Source organism: Anolis sagrei, chromosome 6 (genome assembly GCF_037176765.1).
Source record: "Anolis sagrei isolate rAnoSag1 chromosome 6, rAnoSag1.mat, whole genome shotgun sequence".
Lineage (NCBI taxonomy): Eukaryota > Metazoa > Chordata > Lepidosauria > Squamata > Dactyloidae > Anolis > Anolis sagrei.
The window spans coordinates 23056141-23075376 of record NC_090026.1 but is presented as its reverse complement, the minus strand read 5'-3'; the positions used below and the strand labels follow the sequence as shown (position 1 = coordinate 23075376).

Sequence of the window (19236 nt, the reverse complement as noted above, 5' to 3'; positions counted from 1 at the left end):
GCCAATTGCAACATTCACCTTAAACAGACAAGAGTTCTTTCTCCCACCCTGAACAAACCAATTTTCCTAGCTTCCAAAAGACCTCACAACCTCTGAGATTGCCTGCCATAGATGCAGGCGAAACGTCAGGAGAGAATGCTTCTGGAATATGGCCATACAGCCCAGAAAACTTACAAAAACCTGTTCCTATATTGTATCGTGGAATTAAAGCAGTTTAATAGCACCACTTGTAACTGCCATGGCCCAATGCTATATATAAGTCATGTATATAAGTATATAAGACTTATAAGTATATAAGTCATGGGAGTTATGGTTTCGCAAGGCCTTCTCTTCCACAAACTATATATCCTGGGCCTCCAACGGTGGAAGTGCTGTAAGTGCAGAGATAAAAGGAATGATGAAACCTCAAAGCAATGGCGAGGTTAAGAAAAAAAAAAGGTGCCTACGCCTTTTAGAGCCAGTCGTGATGTCACACGCAGGCGCGAGCCGGATTTCCGGTTTTGAAGAACGGCACTGTCGCTCTATCATTGGTTTAGAATGGGAGAGAACCCGGATGTTAATCCTCAGGAAAGAGTGGCGGCTATTGGGGCGGCAGGCGCGTGAGTGGTGGAACGTTGTGCGCATGCGCAGTGGGAATTTTTTTTCCCTCGTCTGTTTTGTAGGCCCAGCCGGGTTGAGCGCGTGGAAAAGGTACAGTTAATGAGGGGAAATTGAGGGAAGAGGAGACCAAGGGGTTGTGGTCATCACAGACGGGGGATTAGGACGATTGATTGCTTACTTTGGACTTGAAACTCTTCAGTGGCCAGACTTGTTTCAGCCAGGTTGCATCAGGCATGCCCTCCTTCTCCTGCCTTCCTTCTCAACCAGGCCTTGGGCAGACTTGGGCCTTCCAGGTGTTTTGGACTTCAACTCCCACCATTCCTAACAGCCTCAGGCCCCTTCCTTTTCCCCCTCAGCCTTAAGCGTCTTAAGGGGGGAAAGGAAAGGGCCTGAGGCTGTTAGGAATGGTGGGAGTTGAAGTCCAAAACACCTGGAAGGCCCAAGTCTGCCCAGGCCTGATGTATACTATGTAACACAGCTTTTGCTCCTGGGTTGTAAACATCATTTCCTAATTGGTTCTATCATAAAAACTTAGGAAAAAATATTAAACTGCCCAGCTTAGGTGTCATCCTGGATTCACAGCTGACAATGGAAGCTCAGGTCGCTGCTGCCAGCAAACAGGCCTTTTTCCATCTATCACAAGCGAGGCAACTAGCACCTTATCTATTTATTTCGGGTTCTTATACACCGCCCTTCACACCCCGAAGGGGACTCAGGGCGGCTTACTGAAGCAAGGCACAATTTGATGCCTGCAACACAGAACAATCAACACAAAATTATATCAGACTCACAGTTAACAACAATTCATGCATTATATCAATAAAATCAATACAAACCCAATTCCTCCTCCTACACGGTCAGTGTTTGCTAACTCATAGTTCTCATTTTCAATTCCACTTCTTCAATCCTGCTGGTCTTACTCGTCTGATTGTCTTATTTGATTGCCCAAAGGCCTGGTCCCATAGCCACGTCTTCACCCTCCTCCTGAAGGAGAGGAGGGATGATGATGCCCTGATTTCCCCCAGGAGTGAGTTCCACAGGTGAGGGGCCACCACTGAGAAAGCCCTGCTCCTCGCCCCCACCAGCCTCACTTGTGACAGTGGTGGGGTTGAGAGCAGGGCCTCCCCAGGTGATCTCAAACTCCGGGGTGGGACGTAGAGGGAGATACGTTCGGACAGATACACTGGACCGGAACCGTACAGGGTTTTGTAGGTCAAAACCAGCACCTTGAATTGTGCTCGGAACTGAACCGGCAGCCAGTGGAGCTGGCACAACAGGGGAGTGGTGTGCTCCCTGTATGTTGCTCTGGTGAGCAGTCTGGCTGCTGCTCGCTGGACTAGTTGAAGTTTTCGAACAGTCTTCAAGGGCAACCCCTATCTGACGAGGCTCTGGCAACTGTCATCCATGCCACGGTCACGTCTAGGCTGGACTATAGCAACGCCCTGTATGTGGGCCTTCCGACGTCTATGACCCGAAAGCTTCGTATTGTTCAGAATGCGGCAGCCAGGTTACTCACAGGAATGCCCATGAAATGCCATATAACACCAGTGCTGCAACATTTACATTGGCTTCCAACTGAGTACCGTGGCCTGTATAAGATGCTAGTTCTGACCTTTAAAACTCTTTACGGCCAGGGTCCATCGTGCCTTAGGGACTGCCTCTCCTTCTCCCATCATCGGAGGTCGCAACGACCAGCCCAACGTGACTTACTCCATATACTGGGTCCTAGAGAAGTGATCCCGCCTGCGTCACAAGCGCGTTTGGTGGGGACTCGAGACAGGGCCTTTTCTGTGGTGGCCCCCCGACTCTGGAACGCCCTCCCAAAAGATCTTAGACAGGCCCCTGCACTGGCAGTCTTCAGAAAGAACTTGTAGACTTGGCTGTTCCGATGTGCCTTCTCAGATTAGAAATCTCCAATACCAAGTCCTAGAAGCACTTTAGTAGAACTAAGACTGCTGCACACCGCACACTGCACTTACTTTATAATCCTACATACCTCCTGCCACATCAGCACTTTTAATCTTGTACCCATTACTCTGGCCCGGCCCAGTTTTATAGTGTCTTGATGTACTGTTTATGTTTGTTGTTATACTGCTTAACTGTTTTTAATTTGCTTTAGGTATTGTATTGTTGTATGGTGTTTTGAGGCCTTGGCCTATGTAAGCCGCATCGAGTCCTTCGGGAGATGCTAGCGGGGTACAAATATAATAATAATAATAATAATAATAATAATAATAATAATAATAATAATAGAGAAGTGCACTTGGAAAGGACCAGACGCAGGGCTTTTTCTATTTCTGCCCCTGCGTTGTGGAATTCCTTGCCGCCCTTCATGAGAGCCATGCGTGACTTAGGGCCTTTTACTCTCGCACTTAAGACCTGGCTTTTTACTAGAGCATTCGATCTATGTTAATTTTTAATTTTTATATGTATGTATTTTATCTTTTATAATTTAGCTGTAAATCGCCTGGAGGGCGATTAATAAGTTATTAAATGATGATGATGATGATTTTTTTTGTTTTTGTGGCACATCCCACAACACATTTATTATTATTATTATTATTATTATTATTATGAATAAATAATGAAGAGTAGAGACATCACACTGGCAATAAAGATCCGAATCGTTAAAGTGATGGTATTCCTGGAAGTAACCTATGGATGTGAGAACTGGACCATAAGGAAGGCTGAGTGAAGGAAGATAGACTTTTTTGAACTGTGGTGTTGGAGAAAAATTCTGAGAGTGGCTTGGACCGCAAAAAGATCAAATTAGTCCATACTTCAGGAAATATAGCCCGACTGTCCACTGGAGCAGTGGTTCTCAACCTGGGGTCCCCAGATGTTTTTGGCCTTCAACTCCCAGAAATCCTAACAGCTGGTAAACTGGCTGGGATTTCTGGGAGTTGTTGGCCAAAAGCATCTGGGGACCCCAGGTTGAGAACCACTGCACTGGAGGGAAGGATATTAGAGACAAAAATGAAGTACTTTGACTACATAATGAGAAGACAGGAAAGCTTGGATAAGATAATGATGCTGGGGGAAATGGAAGAAAAAAGGAAGAGGCGCTGACCAAGGGCAAGGTGGATGGGTGGTATTCTTGAAGTGACTGGCTTGACTTTGAAGGAGCTGGGGTGGCCACGGCCAACAAGGAGCTCTGGCGTGGGCTGGTCCATGAGGTAATGAAAAGTTATATCCCACCCCATTTCCCAATACGGGACTCAGAGTGGCTAACAACATAAAAGGCAAATATTCAGTGCCAACAAGTACATACATACAGACATAAGGGCTGATGACAGAGCATACATAATTACTGGTGTGAAAACATGAGTTTTCAAATATATGAAATTGTCATTAAATTTGCTGAAGAACTTATTTCCCCCCTTGCCTTCCAGGTTCAAGAGTGGCTGATAAGTAACAAGAACAGCCACTACAATGTCACGTTTCTTTACAACTGGCTCAGACAGTGAGTCAGAATCATCACTCTCCGGGGATGAACTAGTAGCAAAGCCTGTTGGAGGCAACTTTGGGAAACAGTAAGTATTGCCGGGGAGCGGGGTGGGGTGGGGGTGGGGGGGGATTTAGGAAGGAAAGAAAATAACAAGGTCTCCATGGAAGTGACTTGGTATTTGTAGAGGAATGTACAGTGTCATTTCACATTTAAAATTCAGAAATGGAAATTACGGACCTTATTTTATCATTTTTGCTTATTAGTTTTGTCCACAGTGCCCACACCATTCTAGGCCCCTTCTACACTGCCATATAATCCAGATTAACAAAGCAGATCCTCCACATTATGTGCTTTGAACTGGATTATGAGTCTGCACTGCCATATAATCCAGTTCAAAGCAGATAATATGGATTTTATCTGGCAGTATAAAAGGGGTCCTAGTACCAGAACCCTATGCATCACTGTGCTGAATTCTCCAACTGGTGTTTGTCTCTGTTTAACAAATGACTTTCCTCAGTTTTCTTTCAACTTCTACTTCTTTAAAAACAAAACATTCACTGTGTCTTGATTCCCCCCCCCCTTTTTTTTTTCTAGTACTAGCCTGGAGAATTGTCAAAGGTGGGTGTCAGCAAAAGAAACCTGTAGGAAATCTTAATCTCTTTTGCTTTCCTTGTAGGCCTCTGCTGTTGAGTGAAGATGAAGAAGATACGAAGAGAATTGTGCGCAGTGCAAAGGACAAAAGGTGAAGATGAGGGTTGCTTAGCTTCAGTTACTAGAGGACTGGGCAACTGCTTTCCTTTGGCTTGTCTCTTCCTTTGCTTTTGGCCATCCCAGTTGTATTTCTTCCATTCCAAGGTTTAACCTTCCTCCTCCTCCTTTTTTGTGTGTGCCAGATTTGAGGAGCTTACCAACTTGATCAAAACAATTCGGAATGCCATGAAGATCCGGGATGTCACCAAATGCCTGGAGGAGTTTGAATTGCTGGGCAAGGCTTATGGGAAAGCTAAGAGCATTGTTGACAAGGAGGGGGTACCCCACTTCTACATTCGCATCCTGGCAGACCTGGAAGATTACCTCAATGAGGTATTTGATGGTGGAGGTGGCCGCCAGGGGTTTTTGGATCCTAATGGATAAACCAGGGTACAAAGTGGCCATTCTGTGTCACATGGCTGAGAAACTGCAGAAGAGATGAGAAACGATTTTGATGCTGGGAGTGGCATCAAGTCATTTCAGTTCCTTTAGGTGATTTTGGGATTTGAGGCATAACACCAATCCCAACAATGTTGAGGGGCGATTGTCATCTCAGAAAATGAATTTGGGTAGATCTGGGATCTCAATTCTAGGAAGCATGAGGAGTAAAACAGGCTTGGAGGTCTCCAGGCCACACTTTCCTCATGTCACCTCACAGAGATGGAGGACAAACATACATTTTATTTAAGGGAGAGGTGGCCATGCGTTGTTTTTAATTTTGATTTCCTCACTCTCCCTTTTTTATAGTTATGGGAGGACAAAGAAGGCAAGAAGAAAATGAACAAGAATAATGCTAAAGCACTGAGCACTCTCCGCCAGAAGATCCGAAAGTACAACCGGGATTATGAGACACAGATCACATCTTACCGCCAGGTATTGATATATTATGCATAGAGCACAGTCGGGAGGCAGCTAAGAATTATCTTTCACCTGGGGATGTGATCTAAGTTCTTGGGAGTCATTAAGAAGTTTTGTGGATTTGCCCACTGAGTTAAAGCTGAAGATCGAAACCAAAAAGAGGTATGAAGATGCCAGTTTGTGAAAGAATTGAAACATCTGTCTTTGCCTTCCTTCTTCAGAACCCTGAGCAGTCAGCTGATGAAGATGAGGACAAGAAAAGTGATGATTCAGAGGGTGAGTGACGATGAAGGCTTTCCCTTCTAGCTAAACTCTCTTGTTATTTATTCTATTCCCTCAATTATTTTTTCCCTCAATCCACCTTGATTTCAGGATCATCCTCTTCAGATGGTGATGATGATGATGAGGGAATGAGTGCAGCAGCTTTCCTGAAGAAGAAAGAGGGAGCTGGTGAGGGCCGTGGAAAGATCCTCAAAAAGATGGAGGTGAGAATTCTGGGAAGAAGAGTGTTTTGCACTATTGGCTCCTTTCTTGTCATGTAGCTTGCTATTGCGTATGTTTTCTTTGTCCCTGACAGGATGAAGATGAGGATGAGGAGGACTCCGATGATGAAGAAGACTGGGGGTCATCAGATTCAGAAACAGACTCCGAGTCAGATGAAGATGAGGGCAAATACACCTCCCTGGCTTCCAAATTCCTTAAAAAGTAAGCTAGGGGATAAAGGGAACAGCCTCTGTTGACAGGTTGGGAAGCACTCGTATTGATGCAATATGCCTTATCTCTGTGTGATTGATCCTCATTTCTTGGGCTGGTAGGTCAATGTTGAAGGAGATTAAATATAGCAAATACTGTCCTTCTTCTCCCTCCAAGGCCAGGGCAGTTGAGATGGAGGGAGGGAGGCCTTTCATCTTCTTCCAGGGCCAAGCATGGTGGAATGGTGTCTTCCTCTTCTTCTCATATCTATGTTCTTTCTTAAACAGAACTGGCACTGAGGAGGACAAAAAAGTTTTGGAGAAAAAAAGGGAAGAGAAGGCCAAGAAAAAGCAGGACCGCAAATCCAAGAAATATGAAGACGATGAGGATGACAATGAGGGCGGCGAGTGGGAGAAGGTCAAGGGGGGTGTCCCATTGATCAAGGTGAGCTGGGTTCTTACTCTCTGCCCTGGCAATCAAAGTGAATGAACACGAAGATTTTAGCACTTTTTTTTTGCTCTTCTTTGCCCATGTATAGCTTGAGCTTATTTAGTTTCTGCTTCCACAGGAAAAGCCAAAAATGTTTGCTAAAGGCACAGAGATCAATCATGCTGTAGTCGTGAAGAAGCTCAATGAGATCCTCCAGGCCCGTGGGAAGAAAGGCACTGATAGGTAAGACCAGCAAGAGGGGATTTAGTAGGGTAAGGATGGGTACACATGAGTCATTATCCTTCAAAGAATTCCAGTTTGCTTGTTGACTCCTTTGTGTTGCTACAGCCATTTAAAAAGGCAAATGTCAGAAGGTGCCACAGAAAATAATTTACAGGCATTCTTTGTTTTGCCCTTTTCTTCCAAAAAGTCTCCTGGTAACTTTTTATCCTCATGTGGACATTTACACATTGGTTATCTGTATATCTTGCTTTCACCCTAAGGAACCCAAGTTCTCCAGTTTATCTTCGTAACAATCCAATATCATAAATATGGCTGAGTGACTAATCCAGAGTCACAAATGAGCTTCATTTTAGAGTGAGGACTACAATGTGCAGGCCTTCCAAGGCTAAATCACGCTGACTCTGCGTCTAATGTAATCAAACTAGCCTCAGTGACCTCCCAAGTTCATGCATTCACTTCTTATCTTCCTAATGAATGATTTTACTTTTGCTTTAGATCAGTCAGAGCTTTTCCCTTTTGTCTAAACTAAAAAAAATGTGGTTGAATTAATGGTTTGAATTGATGAGATTTCTTATGATTTCCCCATTATTAAAGCTCTCTTTCATTTATTTCTCTACAGGGCAGCGCAGATTGATCTCTTCCATCTCCTGGTTGGAATTGCAGCAGAAAATAACCTGGGCATTGCTATTGATGTGAAGATCAAGTTCAACATTGTTGCCTCATTGTATGATTATAACCCCAACTTGGCTACATATATGAAGGTAAGGAACTAGGAGGGAAAAAGGATTTCTTGTGGCAGTGTCTTGGCCGAGGGGGGAGGGGGGGCGGGGTCCCTTCAGGATAGCACACGGCACTTTTTCTTGTGTTGGTTGTAGGGCAGGGATGGGAAAACTTTGATTGTCAGGTTTTTGGTTTGTTTTTGTTTTTTTACAATTGCAGTTAATATAATTCATTATATTTTGACATGCTAGTTAGGGATTTTGGGAATTTGGAAATCATATTATGTAGAGGACTAAAGATCTCCGATCACTCCCATATGACTTGTGATCTTTTTTCAATGGTGGGTTTCTTCCCATAACACCTGGAAAGTTACTGATTTTCTTTTTGCTATTCTTCTGCCCTAACATACAGCCAGAAATGTGGAAGAAATGCCTGGATTGTATTGATGAGCTTCTAGACATCCTATTTGCTAATCCCAACATTTTCATTGGAGAGAATATTGCAGAAGACTCAGAGAACCTGTCAAACAGTGAACAGGTGAGTGTTGCTGGTGAGGCATCTGTACCTCCTTCCCTTCCTCAGGTGTTCTAGACCCAGGGCAGAGGAGTCTGTGGGCCCGTCCAAACAGTACCTTTATCTCAGGAGCTTCCGCAGCAAACAGGAGGGTGGTCAGACACAGTTCCCTCAAAACACAGGAGGAAGCTTTACAAATGGCAAAAAAGTGAGATTTTCAGGTATGGGAATATCCCGGTTCTGAGCCCAAAATCCACATCTTCTGATGTCTGTATGTCCCTGTAATCAGAAATCACAGGATTTTTTATCTAGGTTTGTTCCTGGATTTTAGATGTTTATTCCTGATTGATCGGTTCTTAAAAAGAAGGTGACAATTGAGTAGAACACGAAAACTTTGTTTGTGTGCCAGAAACTTCATGAAATGTGTAGAGGGCACATTTTCTCTGGCCAGGACAAAGTTGTGCCCCCTTAGTCAATGTTCTACATCTTTTCACAAGAAGAGCAATCAGGAGCAGGCATGTATAACCCAGGAACAGCATCCTGTCTGCACAGATGGCCCTACAGCTTATATAACCTAGAAACAGAACTTATGCAATGAAATTTCCGGCGGAAGTCCCACGGTGGCCATCTTGGGAGCCTCTAAATCCTGCAGCAAAACAGCAAGTGTGGATTATTATATTATTATTATATTATAACTTTATTTGTACCCCGCTAGCATCTCCCGCAGGATTCGATGCGGCTTACAATAGGCCGAAGCCCAACACAAAACAACGATACAATATCTAGCAAATAAAAACAGTTAAGCAGAAAAAACAATAACAATAGCAATACGATAAGACAATATTAAAAACTGAGTCGGCCAGAATAGGGGTACAAGGTTAAAAGTGCTGATGTGTCGGAGGAGTGTGGGATTATGATATAAGTGCGGTGTGCAGTGTGCGGTGATTTTGGTACTAAAGTGCTTCTGGGATTTGGTACTGGGAGATTCCTAATCTGAAAAGGCAAATTGGAACAGCCAGGTTTTCAAATTCTTTCTGAAGACTGCCAGTGTAGGGGCTTGTCTGAGATCTTTCAGGAGGGCGTTCCAGAGACGGGGGGCCACCACGGAGAAGGCCCTGTCTCGCGTCCCCACCAAACGCGCTTGTGGATGATGGAAGCAGAAATCCTGGGACCAGCAAGTCTGTATGTGGAAGTCTCTCTTCTAAAATCCTGGATTTCTTGCCCCTGTTTAAAACTCATGATTTGCTGCTGTCTGGAAGCACCCTGTGAGGTCATGAAGAAACGTGGGGAGAGGCGAGTGCACCTGTACTGCTATTTTTCTTTATGGTACTTCTCAGATCAGTTCCCATCATTTGCAGCGAGTATAAGTGATGGAAGTTGTATTCTAGTTACGCAGATGGCAGCAGATTGAGTGAAGCTGGTATGTGGCTAATGATTTTTACATTTATATGTTCACATTGGCAGCCTTATCGTGTGCGAGGCTGCATTCTGACCCTGGTGGAGCGAATGGATGAGGAATTCACCAAGATCATGCAGAACACAGACCCTCATTCCCAAGGTGAGTGTGAACACATCACAGGAAAGGAGGAGGTCTAGGAAGGATGAAGGATGCTGGGATTGGTTGAAGGCTGCATCTGCTCAGGGACTTGACATAGGGTTGAATGCATGTTTCCATACTTTATTTTTGGATGTATAAGACTATTGTCTAGCCCCCTATTAGAGCAGATGCAGATTTTTCTGAGAAATTGTGTCAGTCAGGGAAAACCACCAGCCCTGCATGTCCAGATGTCTGCATGTCCAGATGTCTGTCAATTTATGTTACATTTCCACCAGAATACGTGGACCATCTAAAGGATGAGGGCCGAGTCTGTAAGATCATACAACGTGTCCAGACGTACCTTCAGGACAAAGGAACCACAGAAGAGATATGCCGCATCTACCTGCGCTGCATCCTCCACACCTACTACAAATTTGACTACAAGGCTCACCAACGGCAGCAAGGTCCAGCAGGAGATAGCAAGGTAGATCACCTTCTGAGGCAGTGACGTTCCTTCCCCCTTTCCTTTGGCAGGAACCAAATTTCCAGGGCAGTTTCACTTTGTAATGTACAGCTGTGGGCTTTGTGTGGAGAGTAAATATTGCTTCATCCTAGACGGTAGACCATGTAGATATCTGCATTGTACTTTATATCCATCTATCTGGTCCAGTATGTTTTATTCTTACTGGCAATTTGTCTCTCTATGGTCCTGTACATAGGTTTTCCCCCCAGTTGCGTGCTTCATGATCCTTCTCATAAAAGATGTCAGGCGTTGAACCTGGGGCTATTTGCATGCAAAGTACAGGTTCTACTGTGGGATAGGATTTGGGATCTTATATAGGGAGAAGTATGTGGAGCTACCTGTAGACTTTTTGAAGAAATGACCATCCAGTCTGGCTGCAGCTTTTGTTTCAAGGGAGATTGTGGAAATCTGTGTTTGGCGAATGGGCTTATTAGCAAAAGGCCCTCCCCGTAAATGCATAGCAGAGTAACTTATTAGGAGCAGCATGACCCAGCGCCAAAAGTGATAAAAAGAACAAAAACTCACAGACCAATGTTATCTCTTCCATAGGAGGCTTTTCTTTGTAGTAAAATAATATGGTTGCACTATTTAAAAGAACTAGGTTTCCATAACACAAATAAACAAATACATTATAGCTTTACGTGCAACAGCTTTCTTACACTGTAGCTTTAAAAACAAGGCTTCTATCACACTGAGGTTTGCCTCACACTCCTCAGGATGACACTAGCTTTGGCCTACTAACTAACAAACTTCGGCCTACTCACTCTCCTCAGGACAACACTAGCTTTGGTCCACTAACTCTAATAGCTCTACTCGCTCTCCTCAGGCGACAGTAGCTTGGCTCACTAACTCTAACAAGCTTTGGCCTACTCACTCTCCTCAGGATGACACTAGCTTTGGCCCACTAACTTTAACAGTCTTCAGCCTACTAACTCTTTAAGTGCTTGACTCACATTTTCTAATTAAAAATACCTAGTTCAATTTTAATATTTCTGACAATGTGCTACCTTGTGACTTGAGACTTTACTGCAGGCTACACATACATTCTGTTTTATGTTGTGTGTCTTTACATTGCATTCCTTATTTCCTTGCAGTCGGAACAAGACCAGGCTGAGAATGAAGCTGAAGACTCAGCTGTGCTAATGCAACGCCTTTCCAAGTTTATCTACGCCAAGGACCGGACGGATCGAATCCGTACTTGCGCCATCCTCTGTCACATTTATCATCATGCGTTGCATGACCGCTGGTACCAGGCTCGGGACCTGATGCTCATGAGTCACCTGCAGGACAACATCCAGCATGCTGACCCACCAGTGCAGGTTAGAATGCAAGAACTGGAATAGAAAGGAAGTTCAGGGATGTTCAGGCACAGTAGAACAAAACCAATCCTCATAGAGCAGTGGGTGACTGGCTCCAAGTGACTCCTTAGAATCAGGAAATCCCGAATTGTCTTAGTGGAATATGATGGTCTATAATCTGTAATAGAACATAGATCTTGCCGTCCTGCATTGGAGGCTGTGCATAGCCAGTAATGCCCATTCTATGTGGTTGATAATGGGGCTTTCCTAGTTTCATGCTCTGTTCTACCTGGCGACACATTCATTGCTGCTCACAGTTGCTGCCTTCTAAGAAAAAAAAAAGTACCAGTGTAAAAAGCTGGAATACAGTGGGAAATTAAAGCTTTGCCAGACAGTTTAACAGAGTAAATGGTTTAAGGCCCTTTTTTTAGGCTGAAAAAGCCCCCCTCGGATTCTGCTCGAGTAAGATTATTTATTATTTTACTCTGTTATTATTATTTTATTAAATTAATTATTTTACTCTATTATTATTACATTTACATTACTTTATTATTATTTTTATTACATTTATTATTTTACTCTCTTTGTTATTATTGGAAGGATACCTAAGCACATTTACATTGAAGAAGGTTAGAATAATGGTTTAATCAGAATTGGACAGTCTTATCTTAAACTACAGAGTTCTATAAGTATTCAAAAGCACCTAACCTACTAATGCCTCAATGAATGTAATTTTATTGGTATCTATTTTTATTTTGAAATTTACCAGTAGCTGCTGCATTTCCCACCCTCAGCTTATACTCGAGGCAATACATTTTCCCAGTTTTTTGTGGTAAAATTAGGTGCCTCAGCTTATATTCGGGTCAGTTTATACTGTAATTTGGCCATATTGGCTCTTTAAAAATAACAATTCTAAAGAAACTTGCAAAAAGCACATGTTTGGAGTGGAAGTGATTATCTGATGTTGCCCATTATAGCCTTCAAGTGTTGAAAGTAGATTATAGGTTGTCCATCGGTGGGAGTAGTACCACTAGGTCCCACATCCCTTAACAAAACGTGGTGTTTTGCAGATCCTGTATAACCGGACGATGGTGCAGCTGGGGATCTGTGCTTTCCGCCAGGGCATGATCAAGGATGCTCACAATGCACTGTTGGACATCCAGTCGAGCGGGCGAGCCAAGGAGCTGTTGGGGCAAGGCCTGCTGATGCGTAGCATGCAGGAGCGCAACCAGGAGCAGGAGAAGATTGAGAAGCGACGCCAGGTCCCCTTCCACATGCACATCAACCTGGAGCTCCTGGAGTGTGTCTACCTGGTATCAGCTATGCTTCTTGAGATCCCCTACATGGCTGCCCATGAGTTTGATGCCCGGCGGCGCATGATCAGCAAGCAGTTCCACCACCAGCTGCGTGTGGGCGAACGCCAGCCTCTCCTTGGTGAGCAGTCCTGGAATGAGGCTGTTTTTATCCATGATTTCCATTTCTGGCCATTATTTCCCAACCAGGACACATGCTGTCTGGGGGTGATAAGGTTGCAATTTAAGTTGGCTAGAAAATGGCATGTTAGAGAAGGCTGCTGTACTGCCATGTTCCTATAGTGACACAATAGGCGGACTGACTTCATATCAAGAGCCAGAGTGTCAAAGTGGTCCTAGGAATTCTGTAAGACATCTCCAGAGCAGTGTGTACTTGTGATGACAGAACAGCTCGCTCAGTTCTGTAATATTTTTGTGTGATGGCAACCCTGTCCAGGTTGGCTGCACAACCCCAGGACTCCTATTTCTTACTTACTTTGCCCTTTTAATTGCAAATTCCCTTCCTAGGTCTCATATTCTCATTTCTGGATAAGTGGATATATTTGTTGAGTTCTTTATGGTAGTGTGTGCCCTGTCCTTGTTAATTTTTAATTATTAATTACTAAAAAATGATGTTATGTTGTTTTCATATACAGTGTGTTTAGTCCCCGTTGAGCTGCTGAACTTGCTGACTGAAAGGTCGGCAGTTTGAATCTGGGGAGTGGGATGAGCTCCTGCTGTTAGCCCCAGCTTCTGTCAGCCTAGCAATTTGAAAACATGCAAATGTGGGTAGCTCAGTAGGTATCACTCCAGTGGGAAGGTAATGGTGCTCCGTGCAGTCATGCTGGCCACATGACCTTGGAAGCGTCTATGGACTTAGGCTTAGAAATGGAAATGAGCACCACCCCCCAGAGCTGGACGTGATATATTATTATTATTACAGATTCTTATACCCCGCCCTTCTCACCCCGGGGGGGACTCAGGGCGGCTTACAAAAGCGAGGCACCATTTGATGCCCGCGTCACAAAACCATCAATACAAAATTATTACAAATTCATAGTTAACAATTCATACATAATATCAATAAAATCAATAAAATCAATAAAAAACCATACAAACCCAATTCATCCCCCCACAAGGTCAGCGTTCACTAACTCATAGATCTCATTCTCAATTCCACTTCTTCCATCCTGCTGGTCGTATTCATCTGATTTAATTGCCAGATTGCCCGAAGGCCTGGTCCCAAAGCCACATCTTCACCCTCCTCCTGAAGGAGAGGAGGGATGATGATGTCCTGATTTCCCCCGGGAGTGAGTTCCACAGGTGAGGGGCCACCACTGAGAAGGCCCTGCTCCTCGTCCCCACCAGCCTCACTTGTGACAGTGGTGGGGTCGAGAGCAGTGCCTCCCCAGCTGATCTCAAACTCCGGGGTGGGACGTAAAGGGAGATACGTTCGGACAGATACACTGGACCAGAACCGTACAGGGTTTTATAGGTCAAAACCAGCACCTTGAATTGTGCTCGGAACTGCACCGGCAGCCAGTGGAGCTGGCACAACAGGGGGGTGGTGTGCTCCCTGTGACTAGACTTAATGTCAAGGGAAACCTTTACCTATGTTTTATCTCCTCAGTTTTCCAACACAGAGCACTTACCCGAATTGTTTCTTTCTCTCAGCTTCCCCATTTTCTATATGGAAACGCCACCATTTCTCAGTTCCTAACTGGCCCTATCTACATTCTCTTATGGAGCCTTTATGTCTGTCTCTCCATGGCCCACCTTCACAGCACTCCATGGACTGTGATTGGCTGGCTCTATCCAGGCTTGCCTAGTTTTCTGCGTCACAGTTTGAATTATGTAATTTTAGCCACTTAATTCATTTGCCTAATTCTGCAAGTTGCGTGAGAGGCAGGCACTGAAGCCTCACTGCCTAAACAGAAATCCCACTGAGATATTTCTCTGCCATCTGCAACTTCAAGGATTATTGGGGTTTCATAGATAATCTCTTCGTATGTTAACTATCCACGTTTTTCCTGATCAGGAAGGTCCTATCCTATATACTTAAAGCTCGCTATCATTTATCTAGATATGTTTTATAATAAATGCCCATAACCATTAGTTCCCAACTTGTGATCCATGGACTACCAGTGGTCCACAAGAACTGAAATATGGCCTGCAGCCTCATTGTTATTACACTGATGCAACGAGAGTGCCTGGTCTCACGAAATCCGTTTATAGTGCCAAGGCTTATTAAATATGGTTTTCTGTGGGCGAGCAGATGATGACTACTGGATGGCATATGTTCTGTATCAGAAACAATGTAATTTTCTGAATCAGCACCCCAAATCTAAAGTTGACCAAAAACTGATTCGTAACTCTTTTTGATACTAATGTTGGAGAGTGTTCACTGCTCAAGTGGTCCTTGGTCAAAAAAGGTTGGGAACCACTGCCCTAAACAATAGGAAGAATATTCTAGTATACTAATGGAATATGCTGCCTTGGATGTGGTAGAGCCTCCTTCCTGTTGGGTTTTTCAAACCAGGGCTAAATGACCATCTGTTGAGAGTGTTTTGATGGTATATTCTTGCATGGCAAAACAGGATTGAGGTGGATGTCCTTTGTGATCTCTTCCAATGCTATGAAGATTCAGTTCTCTGTCTTTTTTCGGGGAAAGTTTAATGGCTGTTCAATTCACCTGTCTTTTCTTTCAGTTTGATTGAGAATGGCTTCTCCCATTTTATATCTTTTCCCATATTCTCCTCACCTCAGGCCCCCCAGAATCTATGAGGGAGCATGTAGTCGCAGCTTCCAAGGCGATGAAGATGGGCGACTGGAAGACCTGTCATCGTTTCATTGTCAATGAGAAAATGAATGGGAAAGTTTGGGACCTCTTCCCTGAGGCAGACAAAGTGCGCAGCATGCTCGTCCGGTCAGTGACAAGGGAAACTAGGGGAGAGTGGGGTAATGGAACCAGGAGTTCTTTTAGTCCTGTTTATAAAACAAGGAGCTGGAACTGGTCAAAAGTGGATGTATGGAGGAAGGAAAAATGGACAGTGCCTGTGAAAATAGGAATCTGCCTTCTGTTGAATCAGATTATTGAATAATCCAACTCAGAATTCTGTGTTCTGGAGGAGTTGAGAAGTGAATGTGACAGACATGATGGTGTGCTATTGGTTGGCACAGAGTTTGATTTGTGGGAGAATAGAAGGGCTAATCAGGGCTGTGTACCTGACTCTTGTGGCCCTCCAGCCTCTAAATCCATCCCTTGTTTTCTCCCAACAGAAAAATCCAGGAGGAGTCTCTCCGAACCTATCTCTTCACTTACAGTAGTGTCTACGACTCCATCAGGTAATATGCCAAGAGTGGGATGAATGGACTGGTCTCTGAATTCTTGTGTTTCTTTCGTTAGTCTGGCCTTCTAGATGATTCTACTGGAAAGTGAGATTAACAGAAATACATTGGTTATTATGTTTTTAATGGTTTTTTGTATTGTATTGATTTTATATTGCTTTTATAGTGTTTTAAAGGTATTAATTGTATACTGTGGATTGTTATGGCATTGAACTGCTGCCAATTTGTAAGCCACTTTGAGTCACCTTCGAAGGGGTTGAGAAAGGCGGGCTAGAAAATTCTCAAATAAATAAATGGGTTGTAGGTTTTTTCAGGCTATATGGCCATGTTCTAGAGGCATTCTCTCCTGACGTTTCACCTGCATCTATGGCAAGCATCCTTAGAGGTAGTGAGGTCGCTACTTCTGAGACCTCACTACCTCTGAGGATGCTTGCCATAGATGCAGGCGAAACGTCAGGAGAGAATGCCTCTAGAACATGGCCATATAGCCCGAAAAAACCTACAGCAACCCAGTGATTCCAGCCATGAAAGCCTTCGACAATAAATAAATAATTCTATTTAATGTATAAGATACAGTTTTATGAACAAAGTATGAATGGCTGCAAGTACCTAAGAGTGGATGAACCATGGGTTTCTTCCTCTCTACAATCATCCGGCATGAATGTTTTATTCAGCAAATTCATTTGCTGTGCTAAATGCAGAGCTCTTCTTGTACTACCACTCCTCCAGTGGATTTTGTATATAATGACTGCTAATCTGCCAATCTGCGATGCCTGTATTTCACCTTCACTGTTCCCTATTCTCTCCTCCCCTAAAAATCTTTTTCTCTTCCCAGCATGGAGATTCTGTCTGATATGTTTGAGCTGGACCTACCCACAGTGCACAGTATCATTAGCAAAATGATCATCAATGAAGAGTTGATGGTAAGAGGCCCTTTTGTGCAAGACGCAGTGCAGGGTAATGAAGGTATAGATATGTGGACATTGGTTTCTAGGGAGGGGAGGTGGAACAGTAAGAGAAAATGGGTCAGTCCTTGCACAGACTAATGAAAAAATAAATTTCATCATCACTATTTTGTTTTTGAAGCTTCAGAACAAATGGTCAGTAGAAAGGTTAGGGAGACTTGAGTTTGATTAAATATTTTAAGAAAATGTTCAGAGAGTTTTTAGCATGAGTAAAAGAAGAGATTTTGTTCTTCTAGGTCAGACCTGTTGGGTGAGTGGGCTTGTTAACAAAAGACCCTCCCCATGAATGTATAGCAGAGTAACTTATTAGCCGCAGGGTGACCCAGCACCAGTAGCCACAAGTGATAAAAAGAACAAAAACACACAGACCAATGTTATCTCTTCCATAGGAGGCTTTTCTTTGTAGTAAAATAATATGGTTGCACTAATTACAATAACAAGGTTCCCACAACACAAATAAAGTCCTTTATGCTTCCTTCTTTGCTTCCATGCTGGGCTTCTTCCTCATGCAGATAAACAGCTTCGTTCTCACAGAGCCTCCTCTCACACCAAAATTACACAGGAGCTTCACAGAGTAGCTTTACACACAGCTGCCTTTATACTGGAGCTTTATACATGAGGCTTTACACATCAGGCCTTCTCACACTCACCTTCTCATAGACTAAGTTCTACCTCACACTGAGGCCTACCTCACACTCAGAGGCCTTCTCTCACAAACTGAGGCCTACCTCGCACTGTGAGGCTTTCTCACAGACTCAGACCTTTCTCCCACTGAAGTTTACCTCAAACCGATGGCTACTAAGCTACAGGCACACCTGCTTATGTAGAACTTCAGTTTTTTCTGAGTCATTGAATTCATTTAACCCTTTCAGTGCTTGACTCACATTTTACCTAGTTAAGTTTTAATATTTCTGACACAACCTATGGCCTTCCAGGTGTTTTGGAATTCCTGACAATGGGACAGGGCTTCTGGGAGTTAGAGTCCCAAACACCTAGAGGGCTGCAGGTTGTGCTGGCTTGTTCTGGGTGGTGTGGAACATGCATAGCTGAGCCTCCCTTGCAGGGTTTATCTGATCTTCGCAATCTCTCTTCCCCAGGCTTCCTTAGACCAGCCAACCCAGACTGTTGTGATGCATCGGACTGAGCCCACCTCCCTCCAGAACCTGGCATTGCAGTTGGCTGAGAAGCTGGGCAGCCTTGTGGAGAACAATGAGAGGGTCTTTGACCAGAAACAAGGCACCTATGGAGGCTATTTCCGAGGTGAGTGGCCGCTCCAGATACCAGTTCCTTGCTCCCTTTTGCACCCTTCCATCTGCCATTAGTGGTTTAGAATATATGGGCAGAATTGGAGAGAAGCAGGTATGGCTGCTGCTTGCAAAATAAATCCATAAGTTTACATTTCTGTTAAAATGGGGAAAAGTCCTTCTTATGGAGCACAATCTGAAAATCTTTTCTGCGATTTCCTTTAATCAGATGATGCTTTTAGCTGCCAGGAAGTTGAAACTGCTTTTCTCATTTCATTTGCAGGATTAAAATCTCCTTTAGTTCAAACATTTCTCCCTCCATACGACCTAAGATTAGATAATCCCCTTTCCGGTCCCCAATTTCTGCAGTGTCTGAAAAGAGTGGCTTTCATTGCAAAGATTACCAACTGCTATAGCAGAAGCATCAACATTCAGTTGCTTTCTGCATCCCGATCTTATTTCCCCCATAATCTACCTAGAAAAATGCATTTCTGGTGTATTTTGTTGGCTATGTTACTCACAGACTTCTGTCTCTCACAGATCAAAAGGATGGCTACCGTAAAAATGAAGGCGGCTACATGCGGCGTGGAGGCTATCGGCAGCAAGAACGACAAAGTAACTACTGATATGCCCTCTCCCCCTTACAAAAGAAATTCCAAATATTGTATTCCAAATTCCATGTTTCAGACACATCAAATAAAGTATTGGTTTGAAAGGAGACAGAGTGTCGTATTCTTGGGAGCTCAAGGAGAGGCTTGGGAAAGGCAAATGCATC

General features: G+C 43.8%; 1 protein-coding gene across 1 annotated transcript; it reads left to right on the top strand.

The window, feature by feature from the left end:
* Positions 1 to 580: 580 nt before the first annotated feature.
* On the top strand, positions 581 to 19181 carry LOC132777971 (eukaryotic translation initiation factor 3 subunit C). Its single transcript, XM_060780549.2, has 21 exons — positions 581 to 690; positions 3993 to 4133; positions 4725 to 4790; positions 4942 to 5131; positions 5546 to 5671; positions 5878 to 5932; positions 6029 to 6141; positions 6234 to 6361; positions 6637 to 6793; positions 6918 to 7021; positions 7641 to 7782; positions 8153 to 8278; positions 9719 to 9812; positions 10088 to 10275; positions 11409 to 11633; positions 12683 to 13046; positions 15671 to 15830; positions 16184 to 16249; positions 17088 to 17175; positions 18315 to 18477; positions 19002 to 19181. The coding sequence occupies exons 2-21, from the start codon at positions 4033 to 4035 to the stop codon at positions 19085 to 19087; spliced, it is 2742 nt and encodes a 913-aa protein (XP_060636532.2). The 5' UTR covers positions 581 to 690; positions 3993 to 4032; the 3' UTR covers positions 19088 to 19181.
* Positions 19182 to 19236: the final 55 nt, after the last annotated feature.

What these genes read in the sequence shown, in the direction of transcription:
- LOC132777971 (XM_060780549.2), top strand. Translation starts at nt 4,033, where the DNA reads ATGTCACGTTTCTTTACAACTGGCTCAGACAGTGAGTCAGAATCATCA. An exon ending in CACAGACCCTCATTCCCAAG is followed by an intron (nt 9,813 to 10,087) that starts GTGAGTGTGAAC and finishes CATTTCCACCAG; the next exon opens with AATACGTGGACCATCTAAAG. An exon ending in CGAACGCCAGCCTCTCCTTG is followed by an intron (nt 13,047 to 15,670) that starts GTGAGCAGTCCT and finishes TCCTCACCTCAG; the next exon opens with GCCCCCCAGAATCTATGAGG.